This window comes from Gymnodraco acuticeps, unplaced genomic scaffold (assembly GCF_902827175.1).
Source record: "Gymnodraco acuticeps unplaced genomic scaffold, fGymAcu1.1, whole genome shotgun sequence".
Taxonomy (NCBI): Eukaryota; Metazoa; Chordata; class Actinopteri; order Perciformes; family Bathydraconidae; genus Gymnodraco; species Gymnodraco acuticeps.
In genome coordinates, this window is record NW_022989949.1 from 2104642 (window position 1) to 2119126 (window position 14485).

A 14485-nucleotide genomic window follows, 5' to 3' on the forward strand; every position below is an offset into this window, starting at 1 on the left:
GGTGATGAAGGGACCTTTGAAGACAGCGCATGCGCACTTCTTTCATAATTATGACTTTTTATCTCATAATTTCGACTTTTTTATCTCATCATGACTTTATCTTTATTATAGCGCTTTATCAATGACTCTCAAAGCGCTTTACAAATACACATTACACATACAGATCATACATGTAATGGTCATCTACTGTGGACAACACCCACAGGAGCAAATTCGGGTGAAGTGTCTTGCCCAAGGACACAACGGCCTGACGCAGTGGGGCGGGAGCGGGTTTGACTTTTTATCTCATAATTTCGACTTTTTTATCTCTATGACTTTTCATGGGGATTTTAATTTTAAGTGGTGGAAATGGGCTTCCATACAATTGCTTTAAACCGACATGAAAATGTTTTTCGCTTGACTTAATTGGCTGAAAAATGACTTCAGAGAGGGTAGATCAACTCTAGTCTTTAAAATATTTTTTCAAATCTGGAAAACATTTGATTGTAAAAAAAATAGTTTTGCATCTGCCAAAGTCTTAAAATGTATACAAAAACATATTCTTTATTTCTTTTACATCACCCTGGGTATGAGGTAATGAGAGGTGTGATCAGTGAAGAGGAGTGGGATCAATGACCATGGCCGTGTCTCAATGTCGAGTAGAGCTGCTGCAGAGCCACTATTTCAAGTATACTATGTAATCGAGTGGCGCCGAAGGACTGTTTAAATGCCTGTTAAAAAGCATTCGGCGCCACTCGATGATGTAGTATACTTGAAATAGTGGCTCTGCAGCGGCTCTACTCAACATTGAGAAACAGCCCCTGTCTCTGTCTGCAGGTTCCTGCTCTGTGCCTCAGTGAATACACATCAGCTGGGAAAAGATGAGATCAGAGAGCCCTGAAGGTGAAGCAGTACGAGTGGATGAAGAATTTAAAAACAAGACGTGTGCATTTTGAGATCTTGAGTGAAGTGTCTGTTTTTTCCAGGAAGGAGATTGTAAAACTCCAGGGAAAGTTTGGTCCATATGTTGGTGAGCTGGAGGGGGATTTCCAGTCCTTGGGTAAACCTGCATTGTTGATGACACCAAAACACAAGTTGGATGGAAAGAAATGAATCCTTTTTTCTTATTAAGGCAAGATCTCTCAAAGTTGACGAAGAGCTAATCTGTCCAAAGCAGTGCTACTCTAAGCAGCCATTTTTACCTACCTGATGAAATTAGGTTTTAAATTGTGACTGTCCAAATGCTCTGAAATGTTTACTTTAAACCATCGCATGGCCTTAAACACAATGTTTGTATTACTCTTTTCTCTATATTCATGTAGAACTTTATTTTCTGATTATTTATTAACATTGTTTTTTCCAGTTTGAGAAGATTAGGTGTAAATAAACACTTTTCTTCAAAATCGGAAATTGTAGTCTTATTTGATCAACCCTTGCCTTGCCTTTTTAAAACAATGTAGATTGACAGTTACATTTCCCCCTCAAGTGGGATATATGAACAGATGAGATGATTCACAGATTTTCCTCAATTGAACTGTGATGTCATACCCTACAAAAAAGACATTTCAATTTGAATACAGTGTGGTGAAAATAGGGTTAGTTTGTTATCACACTTAACCATAAGATTTGGAAATGTCCCGTTTGCTGATCAATTCATCAGATGTGCTTGTTCAGCAATGGTTCATACTGTTTCTTCATAAGCGAGAAAAATGACTAACAAAATACTGACACTGTCAAAGGCAGAGAGAGTACATCCTGATCAAGTGAATCCTCCCACATCTGAAAAATGAGAAGTATCTTTTTTTCTATTCTCCTTTTCGTTTCCTGCTGAGGTCGATTGAGGCTTCCGTTCTGCACACTCCCTTCTTGGTTTATTACAGTTTCCACAAACCAAGAATGGTGTTAACAGTGGCATTATTTGTTATAGTGCCAATGCTGCTTGTATGACAGATATCCCCTTTTATGACTTTGCGTACCTGTCATTCCTGAGAAACACGGCTCTTCTGCTTCCTTGAGTAGATAAAGATCTCACATTGCTTGTAAATGCAATAAAATACGATGAGGATCTCCAATCAGAATTGAACCCCACCCTAAGAGGATCGATGACTCAAGCAGGTGTTAGCCAGCTAAAGCAATTCAATATTATCTGAATTCCATAATGCAGTTTTAGAATAATCTACTCTCACCAATACATCTGTCAAAATACCTTAATGTGACATGGAAATAGTGTACATTTGTATTCACTATATTTATTTGAAAGCTATAGCAACATACAGCATAATATAAAATGTAACTAATGCTTTTACTTTAATGTTTCAGGAATAAAAATCCTACATTATATGAAAATGCATAAAAAGTATATATTTTTGATAATCTAATTGTAATATTCTTATTGAAATGTAGATGTTTTGCTCATAATTTGATAGAATTGTATAGTTTGACTTGCTGTAAGTTAAGAAAACTACATCCTTAAACATCTACTGGAACAAAGTGAAGTGGAAATTCTAAATGTCCCGAGAACTTCTGCTAACGGACATGTGAAACCGACTTCATCAAATGCAAAACTGGACAAACCTGTTTTGTAATCTGTTAACCCCGCTTTGTGTTCCAGCAATAGTGGTGTCTGAGGGTAGTCGCATCTTTGGCCACAGCATTCACCATTTAACAAAAACAGACTTTAATTTTTTTTTAAAGCACGAAGGCATTTTTAAAGTAATTATTATATTAAGATCACAGCTTTAGGGAGCAGAATAATACTGTAGTTTCACATTATGAGGTGACAATGACACAGCAGTTTAAGTTAGAAAGTAAAGAGTCTCTACATCATGAATAACATATTGCAGTCTCATCCGTTTCACTGGGGCCAATTATTCTGAGTTCTCCGAGCAAACTGTTAACCATTAATGACTGTGTCCGAGACAGGGGTCACGCTAGGCTCACAGGTGCAAGTCTCTCTGGACGGAGCCACTGTCAGGACTTCAAACTCCACCTCGAAGCTGGCCTTGGCCTCGCCGGACTCTCGGATGATCAGCATCTCGTACTGTCCGAACCGGATCAGGGCTTTGTCCGGGAGATCCACTACTTCTAGGTAGTCCAACGCTGAGCTGTTCACAGACAGCTGGGCCCTCTGGCTCAGGTTCTGGATCCTGAACAGCATGTCCCGGCTTCTGGGGGTGTAGTAGGCTTGGATGGCCAGCTGTTTGCGGGACACCCGGGTGTCGAGCAGGGCGACAGTGCAGGCCTGGCCATCGCGCCCCAGCCTGAGAGGGTCCTCCGCTGGGTGTTTGCTTCTTTCCCCCAGAGGGATGAGCCCGTAAAGACTATTGGAGCTCTGCTGAGGGTGGTAGAGTTTGACATGGAGACAAGGGAGGAGATCCTCCTCCGTCTCTATCGTCTGGGACACATTCATCGTGGATAATGAGGAGACCAGGGGATGGTGGATTGGCCTGTTAACCTTTAGTGATAAAATTGTGGGGCGGAAATCAAAAATATTAGGAGTTCAGTGAGACGGGGTGGTTTACAAAACATAGGCAACTTTTAGTTAATGACAGAGAAACAGTCTCTGCTGGAACTGCTACCCCCGCGACCACGGATAAGCGGGAGAAGATGGATGGATGGACAGAGAAACAGTGTACTGCTTTTCTTGATAACTCAAAACAATCATACACTAATTTAAAGACATAGAATTTGAGAAACTGGGGTGGACATTTTATCAATTTTTTCTGAGATTGTATACACTTAAAGAAAACAATCAACAATCACATTGTAAAAACAATCAAAGATAACGGAAATAGCGTTAGTTGCATCCCTACTCCCTAAAAATGTTGAGTGTGCATTTACAATGACTATTATAGGTCTGTGCCTTACCTGAATGTCGAAGTTTTTATTTGGAAGAAACTGAAAAATGCAAATCGAATGTAGTTAAAGGTACTCGGAGGATAACGGTGCTGGTGCTGAGAGAAAACCGGGTGACTACCTCCACTCTCTGCATGCTGTTCTTCTCTGACCTGAGTTTCGTCATTCTCACATAGTATTGATGCATTCATGTACAAGTCCGTAAAACTCAATGTTACAAAGCAATGAAGAGGAAAAGCTTTATTTCTATTTCAGTTTCGTTCGGTTAGCGTACGTTTAAACTTTTCACTGGGGTATAGATAAACATTTTAGCCAACTTTTCAGCCTAACACAACGTATTTCCACTCACACACACAATTCCTACGGAGTCATTACCTCCAGTGTTAAAATTAATCGGTTCGTTAGGTGATTAACAGAACATTTATTAACATTTGAGTTGTCTAAAATGTTGTTTTTAGACTGTTACTGTTAATAATAGTATCAAATAATAAGAATAATATGGATATGCAACCTTCCGGGTCATCTTCTGTTGTGGGAAATGTTTTTGGCATTCTATGACGACTGTTCAATTGAAAAATGCTAGGAGGACAGCATTTTGTAATAAAATAAAGTATTGCATGGGTATTTTAAATGATTGTGCTGAATATCCCGTTAGCCAAAAATCTTCATTTTACCCCCTGCTAACTTTGTAACAATGTTTCTTCTCTTCGTTTTAGCTTTGGAGTGCTGTTCTCTAATTTACCATCCATAGATGAGCCCTTGAACGTAGCATTTTAGCACCGGAATTTCCCTATTTTGAAACCTGTTAAAGAAAGTAAATACAATCTATTATATGGTCTTAGCATTGTGCTTCAGCCTGGCACTGACACTGCCAACCAGCGGGAAACTACACCCTGCTTTACACAGCAACACAAGTACTTAGTTGCATTCCTAATCACCATTTTACTACACATAAGCAGTACAAAAGGACGATAATGGTCATTAAATAAGGCACCAAACTTGGACAGGTATGTGGGTTAGGCTACTGGAAGGGCACTTAAACCAATTTTGTAGAAATGCTTACTGTAGAACTATTCATTTCCTTATTAAAATAAAATAAATAAAAACCAAGGCAAAACTGATAACACATAGATGCAAAGTACAAAATACATTTAAACAATATTACATGTACATAATAAAAAAGGAATATAAGGCAATCACAGCCTAATTACATAAAAACACAATACAAATCAAAATATGTCTACTTGTTCAAACAGCAGGATGTATTTATTGTATCACCTGATACATAAAGTATAACTTAACAAAGTTAATCACAATCAGAAAACCTTTATTGTTTGTTTGTTTGTAGCCTTTATTTAACCAGGTGAAGCCCCTTGAGATCAAAAGATCTCTTTTTCAAGGGTGACCTGCAGGACATTAGTTACACATGTAACATAAAAACAACAGAACAACAATAAGGATGACATACAACATAATGTACAGGGTACAGATTACAAACTCTATTTACAGAGACAGGTACCATGAGTATCAAACAGCATGTCACCCAGCTGAGTTTTAAAATGATGCAGGGGAACCAAAGTGCTCAGTTTTAAACATGTTTGCAGACTGTTCCAATTTAGTGGAGCTGCACAACTAAAAGCTTTCTTCCCTAAGACAGTCCTAGCACTTGGCACATTTAATAAAACAACATTATGAGATCTCAGGCAATATGTACTTTCAATTCGTCGAGAGAGCAGATATAAAAAGGTAGTTTACCCAACATGGCTTTGTAAATGAACATGTACCAATGACTGAGCCTCCGTACAGTTAGTGAAGGCAGACCTGCCTTGGCATACAGGGTACAGTGAAGAGTAAGTGCTTTACAGTTAGTAACAAATCTCAGGGCACTGTGATAGGCGGCATCTAACTTTTCCAGGCAATGGGCAGGTGCATTCATATACATCAAATCACCATAGTCCAGCACAGGTAAAAAGGTCACAGTGACTAGCCTTTCCTGGCTTCAAAAGAGAAACAGGACTTGTTTCTGAAAAAGAAACCTAGCCTAACCCTCAGCTTTTTAAGCAGGTTATTGACATGAAGTTTAAAAGTAAGACAATCATCAAGCCAGATACCTAGGTATTTATAACTGGTAACCACTTCAAGTACTTGTCCTTGCATAGTAACAATATCCAAAACAGGCTCTGGTGTCTTTTTAGCTTTTGAAAATAGCATTACCTTAGTTTTTATCAACATTTAAAATAAGCTTAAGTTCAGCAAGCTGAGTCTGAATAATGTTAAAAACAGCCTGTAATTTAACACCAGCCTCCTTAATGGAGGGACCTGCACAATACATCACGGTATCATCAGCATAAAAATGTAAAGTAGCATCATCCACATTTTCACCTAAACTGTTGATGTAGATGGAGAATAAAAGTGGACCTAAAACAGAACCTTGAGGAACACCATTAGCAATGTTTAACCACTCAGAAGACAGCCCATCAAAGTGAACACATTGGGACCTTTCAGAGAGGTAGTTCACAAACCAACCTGCATGGCTGGATATGCCGATACTGAGTAGCCTCTGCTTTAAGATGCGATGATCGACGGTATCAAACGCTTTGGAAAGGTCAATAAATAGAGCTGCACAACTCTGCTTATTGTCTAAAATACTCGTAATATCATTTACCACTTTCATTGTGGCAGTGATGGTGCTATGTTGTTTTCTGAAGCCTGACTGATGTTTAGACAGGATGTCATTTTTACATAAAAACTCCTTTACCTGTTCACTCACTAGGCGTTCGAGCACCTTCGCCAGAACTGACAATTTAGAGATTGGCCTATAGTTATTTAAAATAGTTGCCTCCCCTCCTTTTAGTAGAGGCAGGACATACGCTGACTTCCATACTTTTGGAATTGCATTTGTGCTGAGGGAGAGGTTAAAAAGAGTAGTAAGAGGAAGAGCAATAAAATCTGCAGCTATCTTTAAAAAGAAAGGTTCTACGTTGTCCGGGCCAGCCGGTTTCTTAGGATCTAGCTTAGATAAGGCTTCATGAACAACATTGACAGTAAAAGGAGTAAAACTGAAAGGGTTTTCCAGACCACATTGTTCAGAGTCACGGATTGGGGTGTTCACAGAAGCAGAGTTAGTCACAGAATCAAACATAGAACCGCAGGACACAAAATGCTCATTAAAGCAATTTAACATAGTGGCCCTGTCCGATATAGTGCCAGATGCTGTGGTAAGGCACGGAGGTAGCTCATTACGGATCTCACCGGTGGATATCGATTTTATTGCTTTCCAAAATTTCCTAGGATTATTTAGGTTTTCTGTGGTAACTGACAAGTAGTACTTCGACTTTGCACTTTTGACATTTGAAGTGAAGCTATTCCTTAGCTGCCTAAAACGCAGCCACTCTACCTCTGAGCCTGATTGTCTAGCCTTTGCCCAGGCCTTGTTTCTCTCATGAAGGAGACTAGACAGCTCAGCAGAAAACCAAGGATTTCTCGTCCCTTTACTCTAAATTTACGCAGGGGTGCATGTCTATCAATGATCTCCATAAAACCAAGATAAAAATAAGACCATGCGGTTTCCACATCAGCACACAGATCGATTTTACCCCAATCAAAATCAAACAGATCATGCACAAAACCCTGCTCAACAAAATGTTTTTTGTCTCTCTTAATGATAATGCGAGGTTTAACCTTTTGGACCTTAGTGTCCCTAATTGTGGCTACAACACAGTGATTGCTCAGATCATTTGCAAATACTCCCACAGATTAATATTTATGGGGAACATTAGTTAAAATGAGATCAATTAGGGAGGATTTATTAGGGGACTTAATATTTGGTCGAGTAGGACTGTCAACAATCTGAGTAACATTCAAAGAGATACAAAGGTTTTTTAAATCCTCTGACACTGCAGTTAACCAATCCCAGTTAAAATCTCCAAGTAGCACTATTTCCTTGTAGTCTAGTTGTGATAAAAGATTTGCTAGTGAAGACAAGGAGTCTTTGACAGCTGAGGGGGGTCTGTAACAACTCACTACCATGACCTGTTGACCCTTTGCCACTTATATTAGTTCCACAGAGTAGACGTGTACATTGTTACAGTAAAAGTAAAGAGGCAAAACAGCACAATATCAAATAACAGGCAAACATAAAATATTAGAGATAGATATTACACAAATTACAATTTACAAATGTACCCACCCATGTTGACAACAATAATAGCAATGTTTTAAAAACATTTTATAAAAGTGTACACTGAAAAAACTGAACCGTTGACTTTAACTAAATGTATTATGTCAGATTTCACATAACTGTATTAGGTTTGTTGAAAGCAATACAATTACATGTAATTAAAACATATTAGGTTCACCTTAATATTATTGCTTTCAACTAACCTAATAGTTATGTGAAATTAGTTGACATAATACATTGAATTAAAGTCGACGTTTCAGTTTGTTCTGTGTCGCATTTAGAATATAGTGGAATAGAATCCCGATAGTCAAAGTAAAGGTATATGTTGCACAGTTAGTATAGATTTAATTACCATCCATCCATCCATCTTCTCCCGCTTATCCGTGGTCGGGTCGCGGGGGTAGCAGTTCCAGCAGAGAGCCCCAAACTTTCTTTTCCCTGGCGACATCAACCAGCTCTGACTGGGGGATCCCAAGGCGCTCCCAGGCCAGCGAAGAGATATAATCCCTCCACCTGGTCCTAGGTCTACCCCTTGGTCTCTTCCCAGCTGGACGTGCCTGGAACACCTCCCTAGGGAGGCGCCCAGGTGGCATCCTAACTAGGTGCCCGAACCACCTCAACTGGCTCCTTTCGACGCGAAGGAGGAGCGGCTCAACTCCGAGTCCCTCCCTGATGACCGAACTTCTCACCTTATCCCTAAGGGAGACACCAGCCACCCTGCGGAGAAAACCCATCTCGGCCGCTTGTATCCGTAGATTTAATTACGAGTTAGAAAATATTTTAATTGTATTTTCCATACACGAATTGCGATGATTTGTTAACACAATCTATAAAACCACATAGGCTTCCCCCGGGACACTGGGGGCGCTGTGGTTGTCGTTCGGCAGTAATGGCGACACACAAAGAACACAGAACGAGAAAACCCAGAGCCGTAGAATCTATATCTATACCGCGCTGAGAAATCCCAAACGGCAGCAGTCTGCGTCGAAGGAAAGATCCTGAAACGGGTTAGAAGTCTTTGTCGAGGCCGCCCGGTATAAAAGGTAACAAAAAAGCGGCTCGATATTAACAGCAATATAAATGTATATTATTATTTACTCGTCCGCATTTACTTTTTGTGTAAATGTGGGGAGCGATGCTTTGTGTAATGGCGTGTCTAGACTAGAAAGCTAACCAAAGCTAACTGCTAGCACTAGCACATTTGCTAAAGCAAGACCAATAGTTGTGTTTAAACTAAAACCATGCGCTAACATTAAACGTTTATTTGAGCTGTATTGCTGTAGCAATACAGCTCAAATAAACGTTTAATGTTAAATTAAGTTCGGCATCGCCTGTAAAATAACCAGTGCATGTAGAACTGTGCATCCATTTTGCAATGAAAGGGCCTACCTAATTTACCTCTGGGACTTACTTGAGTTTCAGAGAAAAGTATTAAGGCATACCTTTTATAACACTGAATACATTTTGTATAATGTTTTTTAATTTTTTTTATTATTGTTCTTAGACAGATCTTTAACAATGGTGAAGATTTTTGTGGGGAACCTTCCCCGAGAGTCAGACCAGGAGGAAATCAAGGCTCTCTTCACCGAGTACGGCACGGTCACAGAATGTGCGATCATCAAGAACTACGCCTTCATCCACATGGATGACCGGAAGGCTGCTACTAAAGCCATTAAGAATCTGCACCTGTACAAGCTTCACGGCACACCGATCAACGTGGAGGCCAGCCACGGGAAGAACCAGGGATCTATCAAACTGCATGTAGCCAATGTAGAGAAGGGAGCTGATGACGAGCTCCGCGCTCTCTTTGAAGAGTATGGCACAGTCTCAGAGTGTGCTGTTGTCAAGAATTTTGCTTTTGTACACATGGCCAACTCTGATGAGGCCATGGATGCCATCAAGGGAATGGATAATTCTGAATTTCAAGGTAAAGCACAATTTGTTAAATAGTATTGTTGTAGTTGTCTCATTTTAAATCTGGGTATTTCAACTTGTTTTCTTTATCTGTGTTTTTTCTTCCTATTTAGGCAAACGCATCCATGTCCAGATTTCCAAGAGTCGCCCCAGACATGACGAACGGGACGACTACCCTCCTCCTCCCCCAGACAGGGGAGGCTATTGGCCTCCTCGTTATCCAGGAGAGAGGCATGAGCCCCCCCCTCCGCCCAGCTACATGAGAGGGCGCCTCAGCCACATTCCCCCAGGTTACCCTGCCCCTCCTCTGCCACCCCCTCCCCCTAGACGAGCCGTTTATCCCGAGCGCCCCTATGAGGGTGAGAGGGACAGATATGGTGTGGTAGATTACTACGAGAAGTACAGAGCCCGTCCGTATGGCATCCCCTCATACGAGGACCAACGTGGCGGTGCCCCTCCTCCCCCTCCCCCTCCATCCGTCGTCCGAGACCGCCTTATGACCTCGTCGCACGACCCATATGACCGTCGCCCCCTCCCACCTCCCCCTTCCTCGTACTACGCCCGAGATCGCAGTCCGCTAAGGAGAGCGCCTAGCGCACCAATGCCCCCTTCCAGTAATGGCTACTCCTACGAGCGCTCCCGACTCTCTCCCGTTTCCCGGGTTCCAGCATACGGAATTCCACGCGCCAGGGACCCCTACGCAGAACGGCTGCCCCCGCCACCGCCTGCACGCTACGCTTATTAAGCCCTGGCATGTTAAGGTGAGAATAGGCCTGAGGTAGACTGGTTTTTGTCATACATTTGGTCCCTGAACAGGCGGAGGCTGTCTCCAGATCTTGTTGGGAAAACAAGGTTTGAAAAAGCATGCGTACAAGGTGACATTCACCAAGTTTCATTGGTAACGCATTACTTGCTTATCAGCTAATATCAGTTTAAATGTGTGCCATAATCCGACAAAGACAGAGGTCTCAGTCTGAGAACGCCTCGAGAAGCAGAACTCCACGTAGATAACTCAGAAGGAACAACGTGCTTTGAGACACCACTTGCAGACGCTTCATTTGTGTCATCTGCTCTTTTTTCAGGATCGTCATCCGACTGCGTCGCCGCTCGCCGCCTCCTGATGCTCGTGACACTATCCTCTTCCCGTCTGTGGCTGAGCGCGTTGCGTTCTACTGCGATGCTCACAGGAGGAAATGAATTGCCGACGTCCACGTCTGTTTTTATTATTTTGGGACAGTTTTTACTAGTTTGTCTCCTCCCTGATTGTTTTAGTTTCTTACTGTGCTGTAGCATTTTTTTTTTGTAATGATTTACGATGAATTAGGCGGAGTTTTTTTATTTGTACTTTAACGTAAAAAAAAAGATTAGTATTCTGATGTTGTGTGTGACCTTAGAGAGCTGAATAATTTCAGCAGCAGTATAGGCGATACTTGTGTACATCTGTAGATTAAACTGAACTGTATCATGTTTGGTATTAAATCTAATCTCCACGTTGGTTCCACTGTGTTACGCTTTCCCATCGCAAAAAAAACAAAGCTCCATATGGCGTTGCTGAACACTTTTTAACTGCCCAGACAAATGTAAAAAAGTATGTTAATAGGAAATTTTCCGCAAAGCGTTCACATAAACCTGTCCATTGTCGAACTTGTTTTTAATAAACGGAGTTGTGCAGTAATGTTGTCCACAGATGTGCCCAAAATCATGGCCAGCGCTCAAAAAGACATCACTGTAATCGCTTCAAATGATTCGCCAACTCCTAAGATCTTTCGAAAAAATAATCAGCTCTAAATCATAATCAATTTATTAACGATGTCACATAAAACAAACTTGTTAAAATCGTCACGCTGATTAAAGAAACATCTCTCCACCTGTCTAAAATGCTGAAGCTTTTATCATTCATGCCCTAACCTGTCCCCTTCAGTGCCCAAACTGAAACGGGTTCACTTGGAGTAGCATCTGGAGACCTGCAGAGGCAACAGGTAAGTCCAGGGCTTTAAGGACAACAGAAGTATAAAATACTGACAGCACATGCTCACATTCAACCCTATATTTCTAGTTTAGACCTATTTACTACAGAGGTTTGTACTAGTGAAAATCTAGACAATTGACTAGTGTTAGTTTGGTTATTAACAGCTGTAAATCTGCTTTATATCACCAGTGTTTGCTGGGGAAAAAAAGCTACCTATATATTTGACAGTCCCTTTTTAGGCAGTGGCAGTGTTTTCAAGTCCAGCAAGGGTTAAAATAAGAGGCGCAGTCAGACTAGCTTGTTTTTGTTGAGCTAGAAAATAGTTTAATTTGACATAAAGGACTTGAAACACAGGTTTTACATCCCCAGAAAACATGAAGTCGATTAACAATACAATGGATTTGCAACAGTAGCTGATTTTACACCATTTTGATTAGTTATTTGTATTGTATTGCTGTTTTGGAAACTGAACTGCATGAATAAAATACTTAAAACAATAACATGGAGTCAATGTTAATGACTGTTATTTATTGTGCGTCTTTTTTGATAACATTTCCTTGTTCAATTTTAAGACACACAATGGATATGTTTGAGTTTATTCAGTTTTTCATTCCCAGGTGTGTTAATTGAAATAACGATGGCAGAATTCCATTTAGATATACCCGAGTAGAGACACCTGAGTTGGTGTCATGACTAACACCTGTGTGTTTCTGATCATTGAAAATGAGCACTGTTACAGCCATATGTTGCAGAAATACAGCTGGTTCTGTGTATTTGTCTGGACCAGAAAGTATAAATTAAACGAATGATAAAGTCCAGAATCAGAGCATTAAAAGAGCGTTTTACTGAATTTACCAAACAAGATGACAGGTATATAAAAGGTCACCCTTCTTCTCATCCAACCAAGAAGCTTTTTGTAAACCTTTTTCAAACACTGTCCCTAAAACATCTATCTAAACAGGGGTGTCCAAACTTTTTTCACCGAGGGCCACAAAATATAAGAAGGGCTGGGCTGCTCACTAGAGGTATTTTGCCTCATAAGTTTTGTTTTAAGTTGGAAAAGTCAATCCAGTGTAGGTACATTATTCTTGATACTTGAAAATGCTTTAACAGCTCACAGCTCTCCAGAGGGTTTACTTTATTGTGTTGGCAGCTCATTCCTTCAAACAGAAGCTTCAGATTGCTTATAATGAGGAAATATGAAGGTTATATTTCAAGGTTGCGTAAATGTATTATTGGGCTTTTTTCTTATCAACTTTTGTTTGATTTGTTAGAACATGTTTTCCACTTTAATTGACTGCATTTTTTTAGAAAATTGGGCCTATTAAAACATGAATATTGTGTAATATATTTGAACATTATATATGTAAGAAGTACAATATAAGACAAGCAAAAGTTTCTTATACTTAAGTCATTATACTTTTTTAATTTACTTGAGGGCCGATTCACTCAGTAAGCTATGATACCCTAGCACTGAAGCAGCTTAATGGAGTGGTGTTACTGCTCCCATTCGCCCACACAGAGCACTACAGCAGGTTAACACGACACAGCATAATTACACTTTGAGCTGCGGTTCCTCTTAACTGTCATGGCCTATGTCACTTGATGCTAATTATTGTCCACACTCAGCAAGTAAACCTTCCAGGAATTAATATCAAATGGCAAAAATGTGTAAGTAATAAGCTAATAGCCTACAGAATCTTTACAAAAAAACGAGACTCAATATAATTTACCTCACTCACTTTCCCCTTTTAATATATAAAGTTTAGTGAACTGACTTGAGAAAACTGATTTTCTTTATCCTTTTTGTCCTTGTGATCAGGACATTGAATAGATTCAAGATTCAAGGCTTTTATTGTCATTTGTACATAGCTACAGTGTAGATATGTCAATGAAAATCATAGGTCACAGGCTCCTCCAACAGTGCAACACAATAAAACAGATAAAAGAGTGCAAATAAAATAGAAATAGTGCAAAGAGAGTCTATATACAAGTAAATAAACATGGTTCCCGTGGATAGTAATACTGTTGTCATAGGAAATGAAACCAAGCTGTTTATTTGGAACTTTAACTTGTCTGCTTTATTATTGCTTTTTAAGTCTCTAATACAAAGCCATCTAGTGGATTTTGTCTGTTAGTTTCTGCTGTACAGGGGACAAAATAGCACCCATAGTAACAGATCCAGGTGTTTCCTGAGTTTATGTGGTGGCTGAATAAATAGCATTTGGCTCCACTTCTCTGAGCTGCAGACCGCTGGTTTCCTTAAACCAGACGAAACGTCACCGCTGCATAGATCAGGTCATCTGAACCTGTGAAGACAAACATGGTCAGTCACTCCTATCAGGTAGATAGATCCTATCAAGAGATAATATATAGCTGCTGTAATATAAACATTTCAAAAATTAACTTTACCTCTGTGGGTTGGGGATTCTGTTCTTCAACATTAGCTAAAAGAGAGAAACAAGATGTAATATGGCTGAACTATTGCCATTGATACATTCGATTAAGGGACGATGTGAAAAAAGGGAGATTAAAATTACCTTTCTGAAGTTTTTTTTATTTGAACAGCCATACAAATGACAATCACA

The 14485-nt window shown here is 40.0% G+C and overlaps 2 protein-coding genes across 2 annotated transcripts; one reads left to right on the forward strand and one right to left on the reverse strand.

Moving 5' to 3' along the window:
* Nucleotides 1-767: 767 nt before the first annotated feature.
* On the reverse strand, nucleotides 768-3991 carry tifa (TRAF interacting protein with forkhead associated domain). Its single transcript, XM_034210545.1, has 2 exons — nucleotides 3847-3991; nucleotides 768-3433 (listed from the first exon to the last, which is right to left on the reverse strand). Exon 2 carries the CDS (start codon nucleotides 3386-3388, stop codon nucleotides 2873-2875), a length of 516 nt encoding a protein of 171 aa, XP_034066436.1. The 5' UTR covers nucleotides 3389-3433; nucleotides 3847-3991; the 3' UTR covers nucleotides 768-2872.
* Nucleotides 3992-8869: 4878 nt separating this feature from the next.
* rbm4.3 (RNA binding motif protein 4.3) lies at nucleotides 8870-12397 on the forward strand. The gene is made up of 4 exons (XM_034210588.1): nucleotides 8870-9057; nucleotides 9519-9941; nucleotides 10042-10689; nucleotides 11011-12397. Exons 2-3 carry the CDS (start codon nucleotides 9533-9535, stop codon nucleotides 10671-10673), a joined length of 1041 nt encoding a protein of 346 aa, XP_034066479.1. The 5' UTR covers nucleotides 8870-9057; nucleotides 9519-9532; the 3' UTR covers nucleotides 10674-10689; nucleotides 11011-12397.
* Nucleotides 12398-14485: the final 2088 nt, after the last annotated feature.